We start from the raw sequence: 18,649 nt of genomic DNA on the forward strand, positions 1-18,649 counted from the left end.
TACATGATTCTAATCCGTTTGCTAACATTTTAGGAATTCCTGCATCTATCTTAATAATATTAATCGATGGGCTGTAGAGATGGCTCACATCCATGTTGGGTGGCTCACAGCTGCCTGTGATCTGACCATCTCTTCTGACTTCCAAAGGTACCCGCACAGATACATACATAAATAAAAATAATCACCAGGCAGTGGTGGTACATGCCTTTAATCCCAGCACTCAGGAGACAGAGGCAGACAGATCTCTGAGTACAAGGACAGCCAGGGCTACAGAGAAACCTGTCTCAAAAATGAAAAAAAGAAAAATTATCTTCTAAAATTTTTTAAAAGAACATTAATTTGCAGTTTACCTTTTTTTTTAATGTGTCAAGATAGTCTCTCTCTCTCTCTCTCTCTCTCTCTCTCTCTCTCTCTCTCTCTCTCTCTCTCTCTCAGTCTCTCTTAAGTCTCATAGCCCAACCTGACCTTCAACTCAGTATATTGCTGAGGATGACCCTGAATTCCTGACACTCCTGCTTCTACCTCCCAAGTGTTCTGCTGTCTTTCTTTATTCACTGATAGCATGGCATGCTGTTTTACTTTTTATATTTAAATTTTCTTTGTTGATAAAAAGTTCGTTAACAGTTAGGAAAGGTCACTGTTTCAACCACTGAGCAGAAAGTTCAATGCATGGAAGCAGCTTATACTCACATAGCTGTTTGGGTTTTATTTGGTGTCAGGAAATATTTATATGTTGTCAGGAAAAGAGGTCCTGCTTTTCCCAAGTTAATGGTTAAAGGTGTCGTCGTTTAAACCTGGATTCTAAACTACTCTAAAGACATGCTTTTGGCTATTGTCACAAATGTGTTATCTCACATAGGGTCATAGTTTTCCACAGAGTGTTCTAGGTAAATTGGATTCAGGAGACATGAAGCACCTGCTGCGTCTTGCTGTGACTGTCACGATAGCTGTTGACCATGCTTCTTGTGGTTACATATCATAAACATTTTAACACGTCAGATACTGAGCACTTCATTAGCAAGCTTGCCAATATGAAATTCTTTATGGTTTCTATCACAGTGATTTTTTGCAATATAGCATTTCTTGCTCACTTTGTGTTCTAGTTTGTTATGTTATCTTCTGGAAACTCTAGGCATTTCTCATGCATCTGATCATTTTTGCTGTCTGGTTCTGAATAAGTCAGGATTGTTGAAAAACCTTTTGTTTACTGAAACAGATTAGCGGGTTATTCTTCTCAAATTTCTGCATTTCCAAATCTGACTGCTACCTGTTATTGGCTGGAAAGAGAGTTGAGTGTAGTGAAGCATGCTTGTCAGTCAGCATTGATGAGACTGTGGCAGAAGAAATGCCACACGGTCAATGTGAGCCTGGGCTACACATAGCATGATGTCTCAGGAAAGAAAGTGTAGCAGGCACGGGGAGAAGGGGAAGTTGATAGTTGGTTCAGTCTTCTGCACTGATTGGCTCTCTTTTCTTTTGAGACAAAAATCAGAATTGCCTGGCTGGCTATCTTGCAGCGTCTTGTGTGGCTGGCCTAGGCTCAGCTGGAACCCAGTGCTGCTCCCTCAGCACTCCCAGTCGCAGCTTACTTTTCTTCTTGGGGTTTTCTGATTGAATGGTGGTTACTGGTTTTGAGGCCTTAGTATATGTTTCTTTTTCTGCATTCATGGCAAGGTCAGACTTGTTCGTGGCAGCTCCTGATAGCCTCTCACATTCTGTACCTGAGTGTTTGAGTAGTGTTTAGTTTTGCTTGGCTCATTGATGATAACTCCATTAGACTATTTAGTTTACCTCAGCCCTGTGCTGCCCCCCCCCATGCTGTTGCTATACATTTTATTTCTGCCTGTCTCACACACTGATGCACTGTTATAATCAGCTGGCTGTCTTGTAAATGGATTTCTTACATTTTTTTGTTTTGTTGTTTTTCGAGACAGGGTTTCTCTGTGTAGCTTTGGAGCCTATCCTGGCACTCACTCTGGAGACCAGGCTGGCCTCGAACTCACAGAGATCCACCTGCCTCTGCCTCCCAAAGAGTGCTGGGATTAAAGGTGTGCACCACCAATGACGGGGAACATTTTTTGTTTGTTCATTTTTTTGAGCTGGTCTCACTGTGGCCCTAACTGATCTTGAATTCACAGAGACCTACTTGCCACTTGCCTCTGTCTCAGGAACTAGAGTTCCTTTGAGGAGACTTTTGGAAAGTGCATTGTCTTCAGAAACATGAGGCTCAGCAGAAAGGACAATAACTGATAGGTGTGTGTCCATGGCAGGTTTCAGGAATGTCTCAAATAGGTTTGGACTCTTTGAAATCAGTGGTTCCCAACCTTCCTAATGCTGTGACCCTTTAATACAGTTCCTCATGTTGTGGTGACCCCCAGCCATAAAATGATCTCTTTTTTGGTTTTTTTGAGACAGTGTTTCTCTGTGTAGCTTTGGAGCCTATCCTAGCACTCGCTCTGGAGATCAGGTTGGCCTCCTGATCTCCAGGATCACAGAGATCCGCCTGCCTCTGCCTCCCTGAGTGCTGGGATTAAAGGCGTGGGCCACCAACACCCAGCCATAAAATGATTTCATTGCTACTTCTTAACTACAATTTTGCTACTGTTACAAATATTTTCTGATTGTCTTAGGTGACCCCTGTGAAAGTGTCATTCGACCTGCCAAGTCACAACCCACAGGTTAAAAGTAGCTGTATTAAATAAAAGTAACATGCACTTGGCATGGTGGTCCACACTTTAATAATCCCAGCCTTGGGAAACAGATGTGGGCCAATCTCAGTTTAAGGACAGCCTGGTTTACAGAGTGAGTTCTAGAACAGCCAGGACTACACATAGAAACCCAATAAATAAAAAAAAATAACATTTTCATTAATTTCTCTTTACTTACTTGCCCTGCTTTCAAATGGATATCAAAAGTTTCATTACTCATTACATAATTCAGTAGCATGTAGTTTGGTTCTGCCCCATCATATTTATTAAAAGATATGCTAATAATTAAAATTTTCTAAAAGAAGACATGTGTCTCATGCTTTAGGCCATTTAAACTGTTGAAGTAGATGAAAGAATGAGTCATTTTTGACCCTTTACCAACAGTGTGTAGAATACTTAGCATAAAAAGCCTGCACAACACGGGAACACTGGAATGCCTCATAGCAGCTCTGGTTCTCATTGTACCGTGTTTTTGCTCTGGTCCTGTGATAATTGATTCCTTTTTTAGATTGTGTGTGTGTGTGTGTGTGTGTGTGTGTGTGTGTGTGTGTGTGTGGTGTGTGTGTGTGTGTACATCATGTGTGTGACTTAGTTACAGGCAGTGGTGATCTACCATGTGTATGCTGGGAATTGAATCTAGGTCCTTGACAAGTGCTCCGAGCCTCGGGTGCAACCCCCAGCCCAGTTGTTTGAGGACAGAGTATACTCTGGAAAGCAGAGTAAAGTCACCCAAAATAACGCAGTTGTGAACCTGCTCTGCCCATATATTCTCATGACCATGTCTGACTGTTCACTTCCTTCATTTAGGAGTATGCTGTTCTTTACTGTTGTCCCCTTTGAGTTGTAGTAGAGATTTTTGGTGCTGGTTTATGGGTAGGTTTGTTAGCTGGATTGTGCCAAACAGCATTTCTCTACAGAGGTGTCACATGGCATAATGTGCTAGTCCTGTGCCTCCTGGTTTTGTGTTTGGGGATTTGGGATGCCCAGGAAACATGTAGCATGTCAATAGAACAAGTAAATAGAACAATAACTGATTGCAACTAAGCTGTCATGATTTAATGTACCATCATGTTGTCAATAAATTTTAGGTATAAATGTTTTCCATGATTTGGATAAATTGCTGTCTTTAATCTTCTTTTCTACTTTTACATAAAAGAGGTTCATTTCCCTTGTGGGTCCCTGAACTCAAACTGTATCTGTCAGCAAATTGACTGAATCACCCTGGGATCTTGGGTCCCAGCAGTCTGGCCAGCACATTCCTTCTCTCTTTTGGATATGAGCAGAGCCGAGGGTAGGCGTGGCACCTAAGGACTTATGTAGTGGAATGTCTCAGGGGCCCTTTTGCAGCTTCTTTTGTTCTGGCAGAATCATCATGGGGGTTTTGTTTCATTGAAAATGAGTCTGTTTTTCTTCTCCAGTCTAATCAAGTCAGGGAAGTTTCTCTGTTGTTCCCACAGAGAATCCAGATGGACTATAAAGACTAAGGTGTTTGCTGATGTTTCTCAATGAGGCGTGAGCTTATCTTCCGTCTTTAAATTCATTTTTTTTTTTTTTCTCCCTGATACAGGTTTTTCTCTGTGTTCTGGAACTCTCTCTGTAGACCAGGCTGGCCTTGAACTCAGAGATCCTTCTGCTTCTGCCTCTAGAGTTCTGGGATTAAAGGCATGTGCCACCACAACCTGGCATCAAATTAATTTTTGGTGGAAAGTTATTAATATTCCTCCCTCAAATCTGAAAAGTGTTCTAAAAAACAGATCCTACAAGTACAAATGCTAGTATACTTTCCAATTAGGTAGCTTTAGGCTGAGGACAAAGAAATTGAAAAGCTTTTCCTAAATGCTAAGGACTTGTGTCTGTGATTGCACTGATAGTTGGATTCTTCATATGCTGTCACTAGCTAGGGAGTGAAGCAGTGGTTCCCTGAGTACAGTGTGTAGTGTTGGCGAAAGGTGTCTTGGAAATTGGGTGTACATGCATAGAGTAGCCAAGATGCAGGCTGGACGTGGAGCAGCAGTGCTGTGGAATCCCCATAGTTGCTGTGCAAGCATCCAGTCTTTCCGAGCACCTTTGTTGTTTGTGCAACTGATCATTTCTGCGCCACAGATCCTCTTGAACGTCTTTTTTCAGGCTTGACAAAGAGAATTGGAGCTTCCCCACGTGGCCTAAAACTAGGGATGCGGGAAGGAAGAATGACAATTGTCCCAATAAGAACAACATCTATTTGGAAATTATTACAAATTGTTTCATGGAATTGTAGAAAGGAAAAGGCTAACAAGGTCATTGTTTTAGATTTTATGATTGAAAACACAGATTTCATTTAAAAACCAATTCTTCAACAAAATGTCTAGTGAGTTTGGTTGGGGTCTCAGACATCTATATTCTGTCCCAAAGTGTTTTCTTCTATTGAACATGGAACCAGCTTGAGGATGAGCATGTTCGTCCCCCAGCCCTGTCTCTGAGCAAATGCTTTGTGTGTCTTTCAGTTCTTCGGTGCCACACTCAACAGCCAAAACACCCCATGCAGTGTTAGCCCCGGTGGCTGCCAGCCAAGCTAAGCAGGTATCTTATTTGATGTGTCCTTTAGCAGTCATGCATACTGTCTCTGTAGCTGAAGGTCACTTTCTGACTTGACTTCATTTAAATGAATGTAATTCTTAAGAAGACTTACTTCTTTTCCATAATTCATCCCAGTCTTGACATGGTTAACCACTGTCTTCACAAACCATTAACTTTCTGCTCTAATTATCATAGACCATATGCTAATAGAATGCTTTTGAATGAAGTGTTTTAATTTGCAGGGATATTTTTATTGTTGTTGTTTTTGTTTGTTTATCTAGTATTATCTCAGTTCATGCAACTGACTTGTACAGTAGGTGTTTAGATGTGTCCCTGTTGAGGCAGCCGAGGTCAGCTGAGTCATGTGGGCTCATCCAGTCAGTAACTGGTAGGAACGGCTGGGACCCCAAACTGACCAGTCTCTCTGCCTTTTACTTCTCCTACTGCACTGATTAGAATCAGTGTTGGGTATGGGTTATCTGACTCTGCTTTTCAGGGTTTGCACACTTTCAGTGTCTAGCTTTTGACTTTTGACTGATTACAAATAGATAAACAGTGCAAAAGAAAATAATAGAGAAAGGCGGGGGTAGGAGGAGGCTAGAAGGGAAGCCAAGCTGCCTCTGGAACATTCCCTGCAGTCTTAGTTTCTCTCAGATCTGCCTTGGATGAGCAGCTTCAGATTGCATTTGAAACCAGAGTTTGAGACTGTGCCTTGACAGCTTCTCACTGTGAGCTCCCAACACTATCTTGTTCCTTCCTTTGCCTCTGTTCTTCATGGAGGATGATATAGTTTAGTCATACACCCTGGCAGGTGAGAACAGAGGTGCTATAGATGGAAAGCCAAGGTAGTTTTCCTGCTCACTCTGTTTAAGCTCGTTAATTGCTGGGACTATTTTCCTCATTTGCCCAATCATTCTTCTACCAAGTAGTCAAGTGCCATTTATGTGCAAACATTGTCCTTGGCACTGAGATGTCATCTTTAAGCCACACAGGTGTCTCCAGTATGATATTATAGTGATTGACTTAAAACATTTATTATTTTTCCTTTCCTCCTTTTTTGGGTAATTAAGCTGAATTCAAGTATTTATGCTTGCTCAGTTTATGTTTTTACATTTCCATTTTACATGGTCATTTATTCCAAGTACAGTTAACAGTTTAACATGAATGTTTTTCTTGTGTTCTGTACAGGGGTCTCTGATAAATTCCTTCAAGCCGCCGGGGCCCACACCAGCATCCTGTCAGTTGTCCTCTGGAGATAAAACTGCAGGTGAGTCTGCATGTTCGTTTTATGAGAATGAAGCTGAAAGATGTTCCTGATAGTTCTTTGTGCAGATCACAGAGCCAGCAGGCAGGAGACAAGAACAGATGCTGTATTCTAAAGGCCTTGGCTATGAGGGATTGCAAGGATGTTAAGTTCTTTTAACAGTTTCTGAAATTTGGAGTTGGTTTTGAAAGACTTTACACTCAACACATAGAAAATTTTGATGTTCTTTTTCTAAGAGAAGCAATAGCAATGTCTTCATGCCTCGCTGCGTGATCATTGTTTAGAGAGAAGATTGTTAGACTATTTCCTCTTCTCAAAGGGAAAAGATTCTCATGCTTTGTAGCCCCCTTACAGGTTATAAATTATTCTTCCTTCCCTTTCCTTTCCTTTCTCCCTCATCCCCCTTCTTTCCTTTCCCCTTTTCCTTGCCTTCTCCTCCCTCTTTTCACTTCCTTTCTCACCCCCAGAGGGTCTCATGTAGCTCAGGCATGACATATCACACTTAATATATAGCCTTGCTTCTTCTGTCTCCTCAGTGCTAGAGTTCTGTGCATGTGCAACCGTCCTGCTTTTATACAGTACAGAGCTTTCTGCCTGCTAGGGAAGCACTCTTCCAACTGAGCTACAATCCCAGCCTCTTTATAACCGTCTTGTCGCTCGAACTCTAATTGGTCTTAATAATAAAAACCCAGAGTCAGATACAAGGGGTAAATACTGAAAGATCAGAGAAGCAGAACAGTCAGCCACTAGCTTTTATCTCTACTGAATCGTCAGACCAAAAAGGCATACTGTCTCTACAAATCATCAGACTGAATGCTCTGAGCCCCTGTTTCCTCCCGCCTTATATTCTTCTCTCCACCCAACCATTTCACTCCTGTCTCCACCTCCCTAGTGCTGGGATTAAAGGCATGTGAGCCCACATGCTGGGATTAAAGAGGTGTGAGCTCTGTTTCTCTTTTAGACTGATTCAATCTCCTGTAGCCAGGGTGGCCTTGAACTCACAGAGATCCATTTGCCTCTGTCTCTCAAGTGCTGGCATCGAAGGGGTGTACCACCACTGCTAGCTTCACAGTGTCCAGTCTGCTGTTGATCTCCATCTGTAACCACCTGGTGGAGCATCCACAGCCTCCATTTGAACAACCTGTGCTGGCTTCATTCTGCATATTGCCTCTGCATCCTTGCTTTTATTTTCATTCCCATTCTCAAGCAAGTTCTATGAGAGGCTGAACATCACACAGCAGCTGCCCACTTCTCATAATGGCCACCAGTCACTCAGTCACTTCCTTTCTGTCATCCAGAGCCTTCTGATCTGAAACTCAGAGGATCCCTCACACACATGAAAACTACTATTACATAGACCATGACAATTTAGTGGGTTCAGCAAAGACATGATTCATTTAGAATTAAAACAAGTTTGGCACTTGCTAGTTAATATTTCTGAAAACGTTTTTTAGAAGAGCAAGCGTGTGTCTTAGTTGTCTAAAGGACTTCCTTGCAGAGCCTTTTGTTCCAATTAAGGTTAAAACTCAAGGAGACCAAAGGCCTCTGAATCAGAGCTGTCTCATACAGCAGTGTGGCTGTGTCAGTGCTCAGCAAGTATCTACTGCTGTCTTCACTTGGGGATGATGGAGGCTTAGAGAACTTTTCCCTAGGGCTGAAAACCTTGTATGCTTTTGCAGAAATACTTTTTTGTTTACTTGAGATAGATTTATATAACTCACTATATGTAGCCCACTATACTATAACTCAGGCAAGCCTTTGTTCTTGAGTTTATAGCAATCTTCCTGCCTCAACTTTCCAAGTGCTAGGATTGTAGGCATGAACCTCCTCCATACCTAGCTTACTCTTGCATATTCTCTCTCTCTCTCTCTCTCTCTCTCTCTCTCTCTCTCTCTCTCTCTCTCTCCTCTCTTCCCCCTCTCTCCCCTCTCTCCCCCTCCCCCCTCTCCTTCCTTCCTTCCTTCCTTCCTTCCTTCTCTCATTGGCTCTTCTTCTTCCCCCCCCTCCCTCCGTGTATGTATATTACTGAAACCTGTAGAATAATTCTCCTACTTATCACTTCCTTGTTTTGCTGATCACAACATGGTCACATATCAACAAAAAATCACTGTCAAAATGTCACGAAAGTGGCAGCTACCCTAGGAGTCTTTTCCAAAGGTGCATGCCCTTAAGAATTTTATGTATATCTTTTGAGATTACTACATTCTTTTTGTTTGTTGTTTTTTAGTATCGTTGCATTTTTGTAGTAGAAATGGGTGTGCATTCCATAGTGTTCATGTTGGTATCAGAGGACAACTTGCAGAAGTCACTCTCCTTCCACCATGTGGGTCCCAGGGAGCGAGCTCAGTTTTCAGTTTTGACAGGAAGTGCCTTTACCTGCTGGCCCATCTGACTAGCCCACTTTATTGCTTGAAACACAAACAGACATTGCCTGTGTGTGCTTTTGTAACTGTTTCTCCACTCTTGAGCTCCACCACACTGAACATCCTGTTTTCTTCCTAGCAGATTCACCGTAGCCATTTTAATGGCCTCAGCATCTTAGCATTCTGATGACAATACAGATGTTTCTATTTCACAGTTATGGACAAGGCAGTACTGAGTGTGTTTCTACAGCCCACATTGAATTTCAATATTGAGTCAAGCTTTACATGGACTGATGGCGACTTCCTTTAGTTTCAACACTTCTGTTTTCTAGAGTGATCATATATAGCTTACCTCTATAGCTACGAAAAAAGAAAACTGTTATTTGCTGAGTTTAAAAAAAAAAAAAGCAAAGAACCAAAGAGGAAAACTAAGAGACTTCAAGGACAAGGCAGGCTGTGAGCAACAGCACACAGTCTGGGCTGTAGGGAATTACAGACCAGAACAGCACTTCTAACTGACTTGTGGGTTGTGTTTATTTTGTCTATTTCAGGTCCAGGGACAGCCAAGACAGAATCAACTGTGACCCCGACTCCATCTGCTGTGGGGCAACTCAGCAAACCTTTCTCATTTGCTTCATCAGGGTCAGTGATGAACTTAAATTTGTGCTAAGTCACTATCAACCACATTCACATGAACCCTGAGCTCTCATATTTGTGGCAGTGCATCTACAGACAATGGCAATAGTTAGTGTTTTAGTGTTCAGGATTATTATATTTGCTCTTTTTTAAGCCTAAACCTCATTTTTTTTTCCTGGCAGAGAATGTTCACTTCTGTAGGTCATCCAGTGTATCTGGTGTTTTTATTCTGACAGTTTAGTAGTTAGCATGACTGTGGGACGATCTCACTATGCTGAGCTGGATCTCTTCACCTGCACAGACAATGCAGTGAAAGACAGTAACCATTCTGAAATTCTGATTTGTAAGTAGATGATAGGGAATGGGGAGCTTAACAGAGAGACTCATAGTTCAGGCTGGTCTCAAACTTGCTATGTAGCCAAGGAGACAGGAGCTTAAGGCTCCTGTCTCCACTTCCCAAGCACTGGAATTGTAGAGTAACCCACTGTGTTCAGCAAGGGCATCTGTTTTCAAGAAACAGTGGCAGCCATGGTGTAGATTTGAGAGTCAGGTTGATGAAACAAAGATTTTTCTAAACCTCATTCTTTATTCACTGAAGACTGACAGTGCCCATTTTTTGTGTGTGTGTGTGTGCCATAGTAAAAGCCAGACAAGATGCTGAACTGGCCTTTCCTGGATTTTCTGGAGTCAGACTGTGACTTGTTGCCACTGAAAGGCTGTGTATTCATTTCTGTTGGAAACACCCCTGATGCTTTCACTGTCTGCTTCTGTACCTGGGCTCTAGTAACTTCGCCCCTGTCCTCTGAGTTATGTGCTCTTGAGCATCCTCCAGCTCGGCGTGAGGAAAGGGGACTGAAATCAATTGGGAGAAGTTGTACTTGTTTTCCATTACTGTAAATCATTACATCCATACCTCTCAGGGATAATTGAAGAGGACTTTAAAGAGTAGGTCAAGGCCAAGGGTTCCCATATCCTTTACAAATATAATTAATCTTCATGTCTCTGAAATGAAAGTGCTCTCCCAGTTTGTAAAGAAAGCTGCAAAGATTTGGGTCAGTGAGCCAATGGCCTATCTATTTCATAAACTTTTCTTGCCAAGGTTGAGGCCAGATAATTTTTTTTAATAAAGGTTTTGCTTTTTTAATATGATAAAAAAATTGTAGCATATCCTAAGAAGACCTTTGTCCATTTGAAGATGGCTACAATAGTTGAAAAAACCTGAATCCTGGAATGTTTATTGTATTTAATAGGTTTGTTGCCCCGTGTTTTGGAGTATTCAGTTGGAAATGAATACTCTTGTTCACTTCAGAATACTAAAGTGCAGCTCTTGCTGCACTTTGCAGTATGTTGCTTTGCACTGCTGCTGCGTTCTCTGCACAGCAGGTCTTCTGGCATGCTCTTGACTGGAAGTGGGCCCAGAGACCGCCTACTCCCCCACCACCACCACCACACCACCTTGCCACTCTCTAGGCAGGTGTCTGCTCTGGGATCTTCCGGTGCCCATTTTTAATCTCTTTTCACTGCAGCAACTTTACTTTTCTTAAAATAAGTTTCTGCCCGGGCCTCCTGTGGAAAGCGCAGCCAGAGCCTTCCCGCTGCTGCTCCTTCTCTGCCTGGATGAGCTGCAGTGGCCTCACTGCCTCTGAGATGCAGATTTTAACTCTTCTATTGCTTATCACCAGATGTCAATTCCTTGAGAGCGGATTACATGAATATTTATAAGGAGGAATATTAACAGGTGATGTTGTACCATAGGTTTGTCCTTTCTAACTTCTCTTTTTCCACTTCTCAGGACTGCCTTTGCTTTTGGGACAGTCACGTCAGCGCCATCTTGTAGTCCCACTGCCACACCAGGTACAGTCCCGTGTTGCATAGTGCTCTTTTGTGTTTGTTTCCTTAAGGAAAGGTTGTATATGCACATGTGTTGACACTGTGACTCTTTGTGGGTCTCCTGCACACTTCTCAGTCAGGATGATAGTAATGACATACATTAGAGACATGTTAAAGAGCTGAGGGTTGCTCAGTCACAGAGCATCTTCTCAGCACACAGGAGGCCTGGATCTAATTTGGAGAATCAGAGCAAGAGCAGTATTTGATCTGGAGCCTGATATGGGGCTGAGGAGGAAGCTCAGCACCTGCCGCCAAGCTGAGCACGTGGTGAAAGGAGACTGCTGACTCCTGAAAGGTGTCCTTTGCCTGCCACATGCTCTGTCACACATGCATACACACAAAGTTTTCAATGTAGGGTTTTTTGGGGGGGAGGGGTTGTTGAAGTTTTTTTGATTTGTTTGTTTTGCTTTTTTCTTTGTGTAACCCTAGCTGTCCTGGAACTCACACTGTAGACCAGGCTGACCTAGAACTCAGAGATCCACCTGCTTCTGCCGCCTGGGTGCTGATAATGTGATACTTTTAAAAATAGCCAGTTGTGAGGGAGATCAATCAGTCTGTTTGAATAATTATGAACAGAGGAAGGAAGTCTCATTTGATGTTACATTCTAATGTTAACATTTGAATTTGGACTCAAGATAAGGTAGACATAGTACTATGGAAGTAAAACACTTGTCTGTGTGTGCTAAGAATCCATAACCTCTTGTTGTAACTCTAGACCCACCCAAAAGAAAGTGTTTTTGTCAAGGTCCTTCATGCTCTGTATGAGTAGTTTAATATATTTTTATTTTATTTAAAAGCAAGCATTTACTATGAAATGAAGCGCTTGTTAGGAAATTATGAACTGTTAACTGCATGATGGAGTTGAGAGTCACATGTGAACCCTCCATAGCAGCCATTGCAGTTCAGTTATATTTCCTTTACAGAGTTTTGTCTTTATTTAGTTTTTATTAATCTAGTGTATTCTGTCACCTTTTCTGGGTCTGGCAACACAGGGTTATAAACACAGCTTCTTGGGAGTCTGAGGTAGGAGGATCACAAATTTAAAGCCTATCTAGTCTATAGAGTTAGTCAAGCCCAGCCTAGGAAACTTAGCACTGGACTGTCTCTAAATAAATAAAAAGAGGACTGGGAGATGGAGCACAGTGCTAGAGCTTCAGTCCTGGGCTATGTGTGTGCTAAATAACACATCCATCATTTTTAGTTTTTCACTCAACAGCCCCCCCCCCCTTGTGTTGGGAATAGAACCTACTACTTTGGTCTTTGGTGTCACTGTTGCTTAGTCTGGTCTCAAACTCTTTGGAACAAGTGGTCTTTCCTACCTTAGCCCCCTTTAAGTACCTGGGACCATAGTCGTATGCCACTGTGCCCAGCAACAGATTGCCTGGTACTTTCCATGTGACACTCAAGTACTAGAGTTTCCTAGTCAGAAGGATCTCTCCTGATATCCAGATGGGGGTAGGCCATTGAAAACGTAGCAGATACTCTAATCCTGGTCTTGGTATTGCCCTAACATTTTCAACCTTTGCCTGCTTCCATGTAGCTTACCTCCCAACCCCCCCACCCGTGTGTGTGTGTGTGTGTGTGTGTGTGTGTGTGTGTGTGTGTGTGCGCGTGCGCGTGCGCGCGCGCGTGTGTGTTCGTACACACTCGTGCACTCCAGTGTTGTTCACATATGTAAGTGCACATGCATGTGCTGGGGTGCACGTGTAGAGGTCAGAGGATGACCTGGGGTGGCAGTCCTGCCCCACACCTTGGTTGAGATGAGGTCTCTTATTTGCCATTACATACAATATGCTTCTGGCTTATGTTCCAAGAATTATTCTGTCTCCAGTTTCTCTTGTTTCAGGAACCTGGGCTCACACTACTGTTTCTGGCTTTATGAGGATATTGGGAGTTCTGACTTGGGTTATGACTCAAGTTTTGCTCACCCAACCTTCTCTCCAGTCCTGCCCACTCTCACTTGCTAGAGTAAAAATCAACTCACAAGTGTGACAGCTTGGAGAAAAAGCCATTGTCCAGATCATAGGAAATAAAAAGTAGGGATAAGATGTGATAATGGGCCGGGCGTTGGTGGCGCACGCCTTTAATCCCAGCATGCAGGAGGCAGAGGCAGGTGGATCTCTGTGAGTTTGAGGCCAGCCTGGTCTCCAGAGTGAGTGCCAGGATAGGATCCAAAGCCACAGAGAAACCCTGTCTCAAAAAACCAAAAAAAAAAAAAAGGTGATGATAATCCTGTATCAACTCTGAATCAGTACAATGGTAGATAACACAAAAGCCATAAACAACATCGCCAGTAATAAAATGTCATACTCAGTAGAACCCCAGGAAGTAAATTAACTGTAGTAAAAATTTATCATCTGTGGATTGACACTCTGTCCTTAAACAGTGAAGAGCTTCCAGCCTGGGTCCAATTGGCCTATCAGGATTATCCATTGATTAGCTGATGCTCAGGGCAGGAGGGAAGCCATTATTACCCAGTGAACTGTTGAGAGCAGTTGAGAAAGTACACAGATAGGTGCTTTTCTACTTCTCTGGGGATAACTTGTTCATTTTGTATATTCTAGATGTCATATGCTCATTGCAATGTAATGGTCAGAAAAGACTCTTCATTCCTTCCTATCTGAGAGCTGACTCCGGCAGGACTATTGCTCCCATGGAGAGTACTCGTTCCGTCCTTTCTCTGCCCTTAGAACCAGCTAGCCTGACTGTGAAGAGAGGAGAGAATTGCCTTAGAAATGCGATCAGTGTGATGCATATTTTGCTAAATCCAACTCTTTTCCTGGTTTCTTTTTCTTGCTAGGGTCAGTACCCCCCATTAAAGAGCCAAACCAGCTCGAGGCATTTTCATTTGGCGGGGGAGGCAAACCTTTCTGTGACACCATTCCTGGAAGCTCCCCTCCCACAGGAGCCATGTCAGCACCCAGCACTTCCGTAACGACTGCCTCTCCAGGAGACTCTGTCCCGCCCAGCAGCAGACCTGCAGCTTCTTCTGGAATTACTGTGTCCACTGCCTCTAGCAAATTGGAAACTCCAACGTCCAAGCTGGGAGAGTTCCTGTTCCCAGGCTCCCTAACTGGAGAAACGCTAGGGAGCTTTTCAGGACTGCGTGTTGGCCAAGCCGAGGACTCTGCAAAGCCAGTCAGTAAGGCCTCATCCACAAGCCTAGCTGGAGCCCAGCCACCCAAGCCCTCAGGGTTTAGCTTTCCTAGCACTTCAGTGTTAGGGAAGCCTATGGAGCCCACTGTGACATCCTCTGTGGCCCCTGCCCCAGCAACACCAGTCTCATCTCTGGGTGTGAGCACTAGCAATTCCTCTGCGGCAGTCTTTGGCAGTCTGCCCCTTACCAGTGCCGGACCTTCCGGGCTCATCAGTTTTGGTGGGGCATCTCTGGCTGGTAGCAAAACTAGTTTCTCATTTGGAAACCAACAGACTAGTAGTAGTACAGTGTCATCAGCTGCCCCAACATCAACCTCAGTTGCCCCTTCCCTTCCAGCATCTTTCCCCACCTTATCATTTGGTGGCCTCCTGAGTTCAGCATCCACTTCTTCCCTGCCTGTGTCCTCTGGTAAGAGCATAGAGGAGGCCACACCATCAGCTGTGCCTGAGAAGTCAGGCCACAGTGAAGTCTCAGCATCAGCACCCTCCCTTCCAGGACAGCCACAATCAACCCAGCCTCCCCAGGCTTCTCTGCAAACTTCTGACCCTGTCAAAACAGAACCTGTTCTTGTGCAGGCCACAGACAGCAGCCCCAGCCCACCAGCATCTGCGGCCAGTCTTGTGGCATCTACAGAGGCCACTCCAGTAGCCCCAGGGGGCCCTGACAGCAAGACAGAGGCTACGGCTCCTGCTTCCACCTTTGCAGGACCTGGGCAGGCTGCTGTTGCAGCAGCTGTTCTCCTAGGGGCAGGCTCAGCAGCCAGTGAAGCATCGGGTACCCCTAGCACCTCCAGCACAGCTTCCAGCAGTGCCCCAGCTTCGGCCACAGAGACAGCAGTGTTTGGGACTGCTACTTCTGGCTCCTCAGTCTTCACACAGCCACCTGCTGCCAGTTCTAGCTCAGCATTCAGCCAACTCTCCAGTAACACGGCCACTGCATCCTCTGCCACCCCCACCCCTGTGTTTGGGCAGGTGGCAGCTAGCAGCACAGCCACTGCCACACCACAGGCCAGCAGCTCAGGATTTGGCAGCCCTACGTTTGGTGCTTCAGCTCCAGCAGTCTTTGGACAGACAGCATTTGGGCAGGCCCCAGCCTTTGGGCAAGCAACAAGCAGCCCTGCAAGTGGCTTCTCTTTCAGCCAGCCTGGGTTCAGCTCCGGGCCTGTTTTTGGCCAGTCTGTTTCCTCTGCCCCCACATCCACCAGTGCGAACGTCTTCGGAGCCGCCTCGAGTGCCAGCAGCCCTGGTTCCTTCTCATTTGGACAGGCTTCCACCAACACAGGAGGGACACTGTTTGGCCAAAACAACCCTCCTGCTTTTGGTCAAAGCCCTGGCTTTGGGCAGGGAGGCTCTGTGTTTGGTAGCACCTCGGCTACTACCTCTACAGCAGCACCTTCAGGGTTTAGCTTTTGTCAAGCCTCCGGTAAGAATTTGCAGAACATTTAAAACATTTGTAACAAGCCTTTACTGCTTTTGTAATTAAAGGAGAGAAGCTGGGTGTTGTAGTGCAGGCCTGTAATCCCAACTCTTAGAGAGCAAAAGCAAGGAGGGTCAAGAGTTCAAGGTCGGCCTTAGCTACATAGTAAATTCAGAGCCATCCCAGGCTACATGAAATCCTGTCTCAGAAACACAAAAGCAAATAGAAAATGTAAAAGAAAGAGAGAGCAAAGGAACAAAAACTAATATCCAATATAAAGGAAGGCACTCAGTGCCCACAGGTAGGGACTTGTTTTGTCTTGATTGGCTGCCCCCTGTGGCTCAGTGTTGCTCTGCTCTTTTCCTTAGCAAGCTCTCTACTTTGCTGGCCACACGACTAAAAAGTGCACAGGTTAAAAAAAGTGTACCTCTTTGTTTAAGGCCACAGCGAATAATTTAAATTTGGAAGGCGCATTATAGGCCTAAAACAGTCAGACGAAGGTAGCCTGACCTCACAGGAGATGGTGCTGGAGAGGAGGGAGGACCCGAGCCTTCCCGTGTAGTTCCTTGCTCTGGGGTGATCTATATTTCTTCTGATGCTGTCTTTCTTGTGGGAAGTGGGCACTTAATTGCATTGGAGTAGCAATTAAACACACAGAGACACATATTTTGCTATTTTTGAAGAGAAAACTGAATGCTTCACTGTGCCGTTGCCAATAGACATTGTAATGTAGAGATTTGTTCCAGGTTTGGCTTTCTGGTGGTTCTCTTATGAAAGGTAATTGTTGATGGGCAGTAGTGGCACATGCCTTTCATCCCAGAGGCAGAGGCAGGAGGATCTCTCTGAGTTTGGGTGTGTGTGTAATTCTTTAGCAGTTAGTCTCCAGGGGAAACAAAAGATCAATAATTTCTTGGTAGGCAAGATTGCAAATCATTTCTGATTTATTTCTTAGGCAATAGTTTATTTGAAATGACTTGTAATTTGTTAAAAAGAAATGATTTTTTCTCTCTCAATGGATGTTAAATTCTTACAAAAAAACAACTATAAAGTCTACAGTGGAAAGAAAAACACAACAAATGACTTATCTGGATGATGGACACGTGATGGCTTAGTCCCAAGAATGTGCAGGGAGAAGGCCTAAGACTTAAAGGAGAACAAAATCTTTAAACTGCCCGTCCTGAGCATGAGGACAGGACTTAAAAGTCTGTGCAAGTGTCAGCAAGCCAGCTCACCAAATTGGAGCCTCCAGAGGGGTCTTGTTTAAACATAGAGTGGTTGGATGATAAGCTCCTGGGGCTGTGGAGGAATTGACATTTGTATGCACTCCCCCATCTAATCAGCTCCTGAAGTGAGTGTGTGGTCCCCACTCCACACTCCCTCCCCTCACCTTCTCCTTAGTTGTAAGCCTGCCTCGATTGCTTACTGTGGTTGTACCAGGCAGGAAGATTATCCATCCTGATGGAATCCAGTGCTTGAGTGTAGAAGATGAGGGAGAAAGATTCCTAGTGTTAGGTTGGCCACACCATGTCATGAAAGAAACTGGTGCAGCCTCAGATTTTTGCATGAGGGTATCCTCAAGAGTCCAGAACTGATCCATATGAATACCAATTAACAAAACTGTGTTTACATAGAATTTTCTCCATTTCCTCACTGGGGAAAAAACTTTAAAAATAATTGTTATATGCTCATTGCCATTTTCATGGGTGTGTGTGTGTATAATGCATTTTGATCAGGGTTGCACATACACACACACACTCATCCCCTGTTGTATCTGCTTCTGCTCACTCTGGAGCCCTTCTTCTCAATACAACCCCTCCTGCTTTGCTTTCCTTTCCTTTTTTTTTTTTTTTTTTTTTTTTTTTTTTTTTTTTTTTTATGACTGACTTGAGTTTGACAGTTTGACTAGGATGCTTTCGTGATCATGGGTATGGGATTTGTTTACTGGGTCGTGGACAACTTACCCATAGCTACCCTTCTAAAGGAAGATGACTCCCCTCCTCCCGTAGCCATCAACTACCAGTAGCTCCTCAGCTAAGGGTAGGGCCTTATGTGTTCTTCCCTTCCGTCCCGGAATGTCAGCAGGCAGGTAATCATCACTCTAGTTTCCCTGCACTCCTTCCTGTAGTCCTGCTCTTAAATATTTACACTCCCTTGTTCTATTTTTCATATTGTTCTCAGCCTTTAGTCCAGTTTAGGGTCAAGCACTCAATAGTCACTTAGTCTCAGCGGAGTTGTGATTCTCTTCATTAACCTTTGCCTATTTCGAAAAGCTTCTCTGACCAAGACAGAAAGCAGCACTCATCTATGGCTATAAGTACAAATACTTAAAAGGAAAATTTAATTGTCCAATTAGCAGGACAACAGTAATAGTTTCCCTGCCTCATGCCTATGACCTTCTCAGCCTGGGCTTGTGACTGGTTGTCCGCCATGCCAGGAATGAATTCCTTCATATGGAGTGGTCCTCAACTCTAAGCGGAAAAGTGGTTGGTTACTCCCATACATTCATGCCACTGTCGCATACGTAGGCACATCTTTTCTGGTGGGTCAGTACTGTAGCATGCAGGATAAGAGCACCACTGATAAGACCAATGATGATTTTTTACCCCAGCAGCATCCATAAACATCTGAAGGCTATGGGTGCTTTGTTTTGGTTTTAATT

The 18,649-nt window shown here is 44.0% G+C and overlaps 1 protein-coding gene across 6 annotated transcripts in view; it reads left to right on the forward strand.

The window, feature by feature from the left end:
• The window catches only part of Nup214 (nucleoporin 214), an 85,366-nt gene that overhangs the window by 48,048 nt on the left and 18,669 nt on the right, over positions 1-18,649 (forward strand). For all 6 annotated transcript variants that reach the window (XM_027423862.2, XM_027423860.2, XM_027423861.2 and 3 more), the window contains exons 25-29: positions 5,192-5,267; positions 6,453-6,531; positions 9,443-9,533; positions 11,320-11,381; positions 14,218-15,996. In XM_027423862.2, coding sequence (XP_027279663.1) covers positions 5,192-5,267; positions 6,453-6,531; positions 9,443-9,533; positions 11,320-11,381; positions 14,218-15,996 — 2,087 coding nt within the window. The remainder of the gene's footprint in view (positions 1-5,191; positions 5,268-6,452; positions 6,532-9,442; positions 9,534-11,319; positions 11,382-14,217; positions 15,997-18,649) is intronic.

The sequence above is a fragment of the Cricetulus griseus genome, chromosome 6 (assembly GCF_003668045.3).
Source record: "Cricetulus griseus strain 17A/GY chromosome 6, alternate assembly CriGri-PICRH-1.0, whole genome shotgun sequence".
NCBI lineage: Eukaryota > Metazoa > Chordata > Mammalia > Rodentia > Cricetidae > Cricetulus > Cricetulus griseus.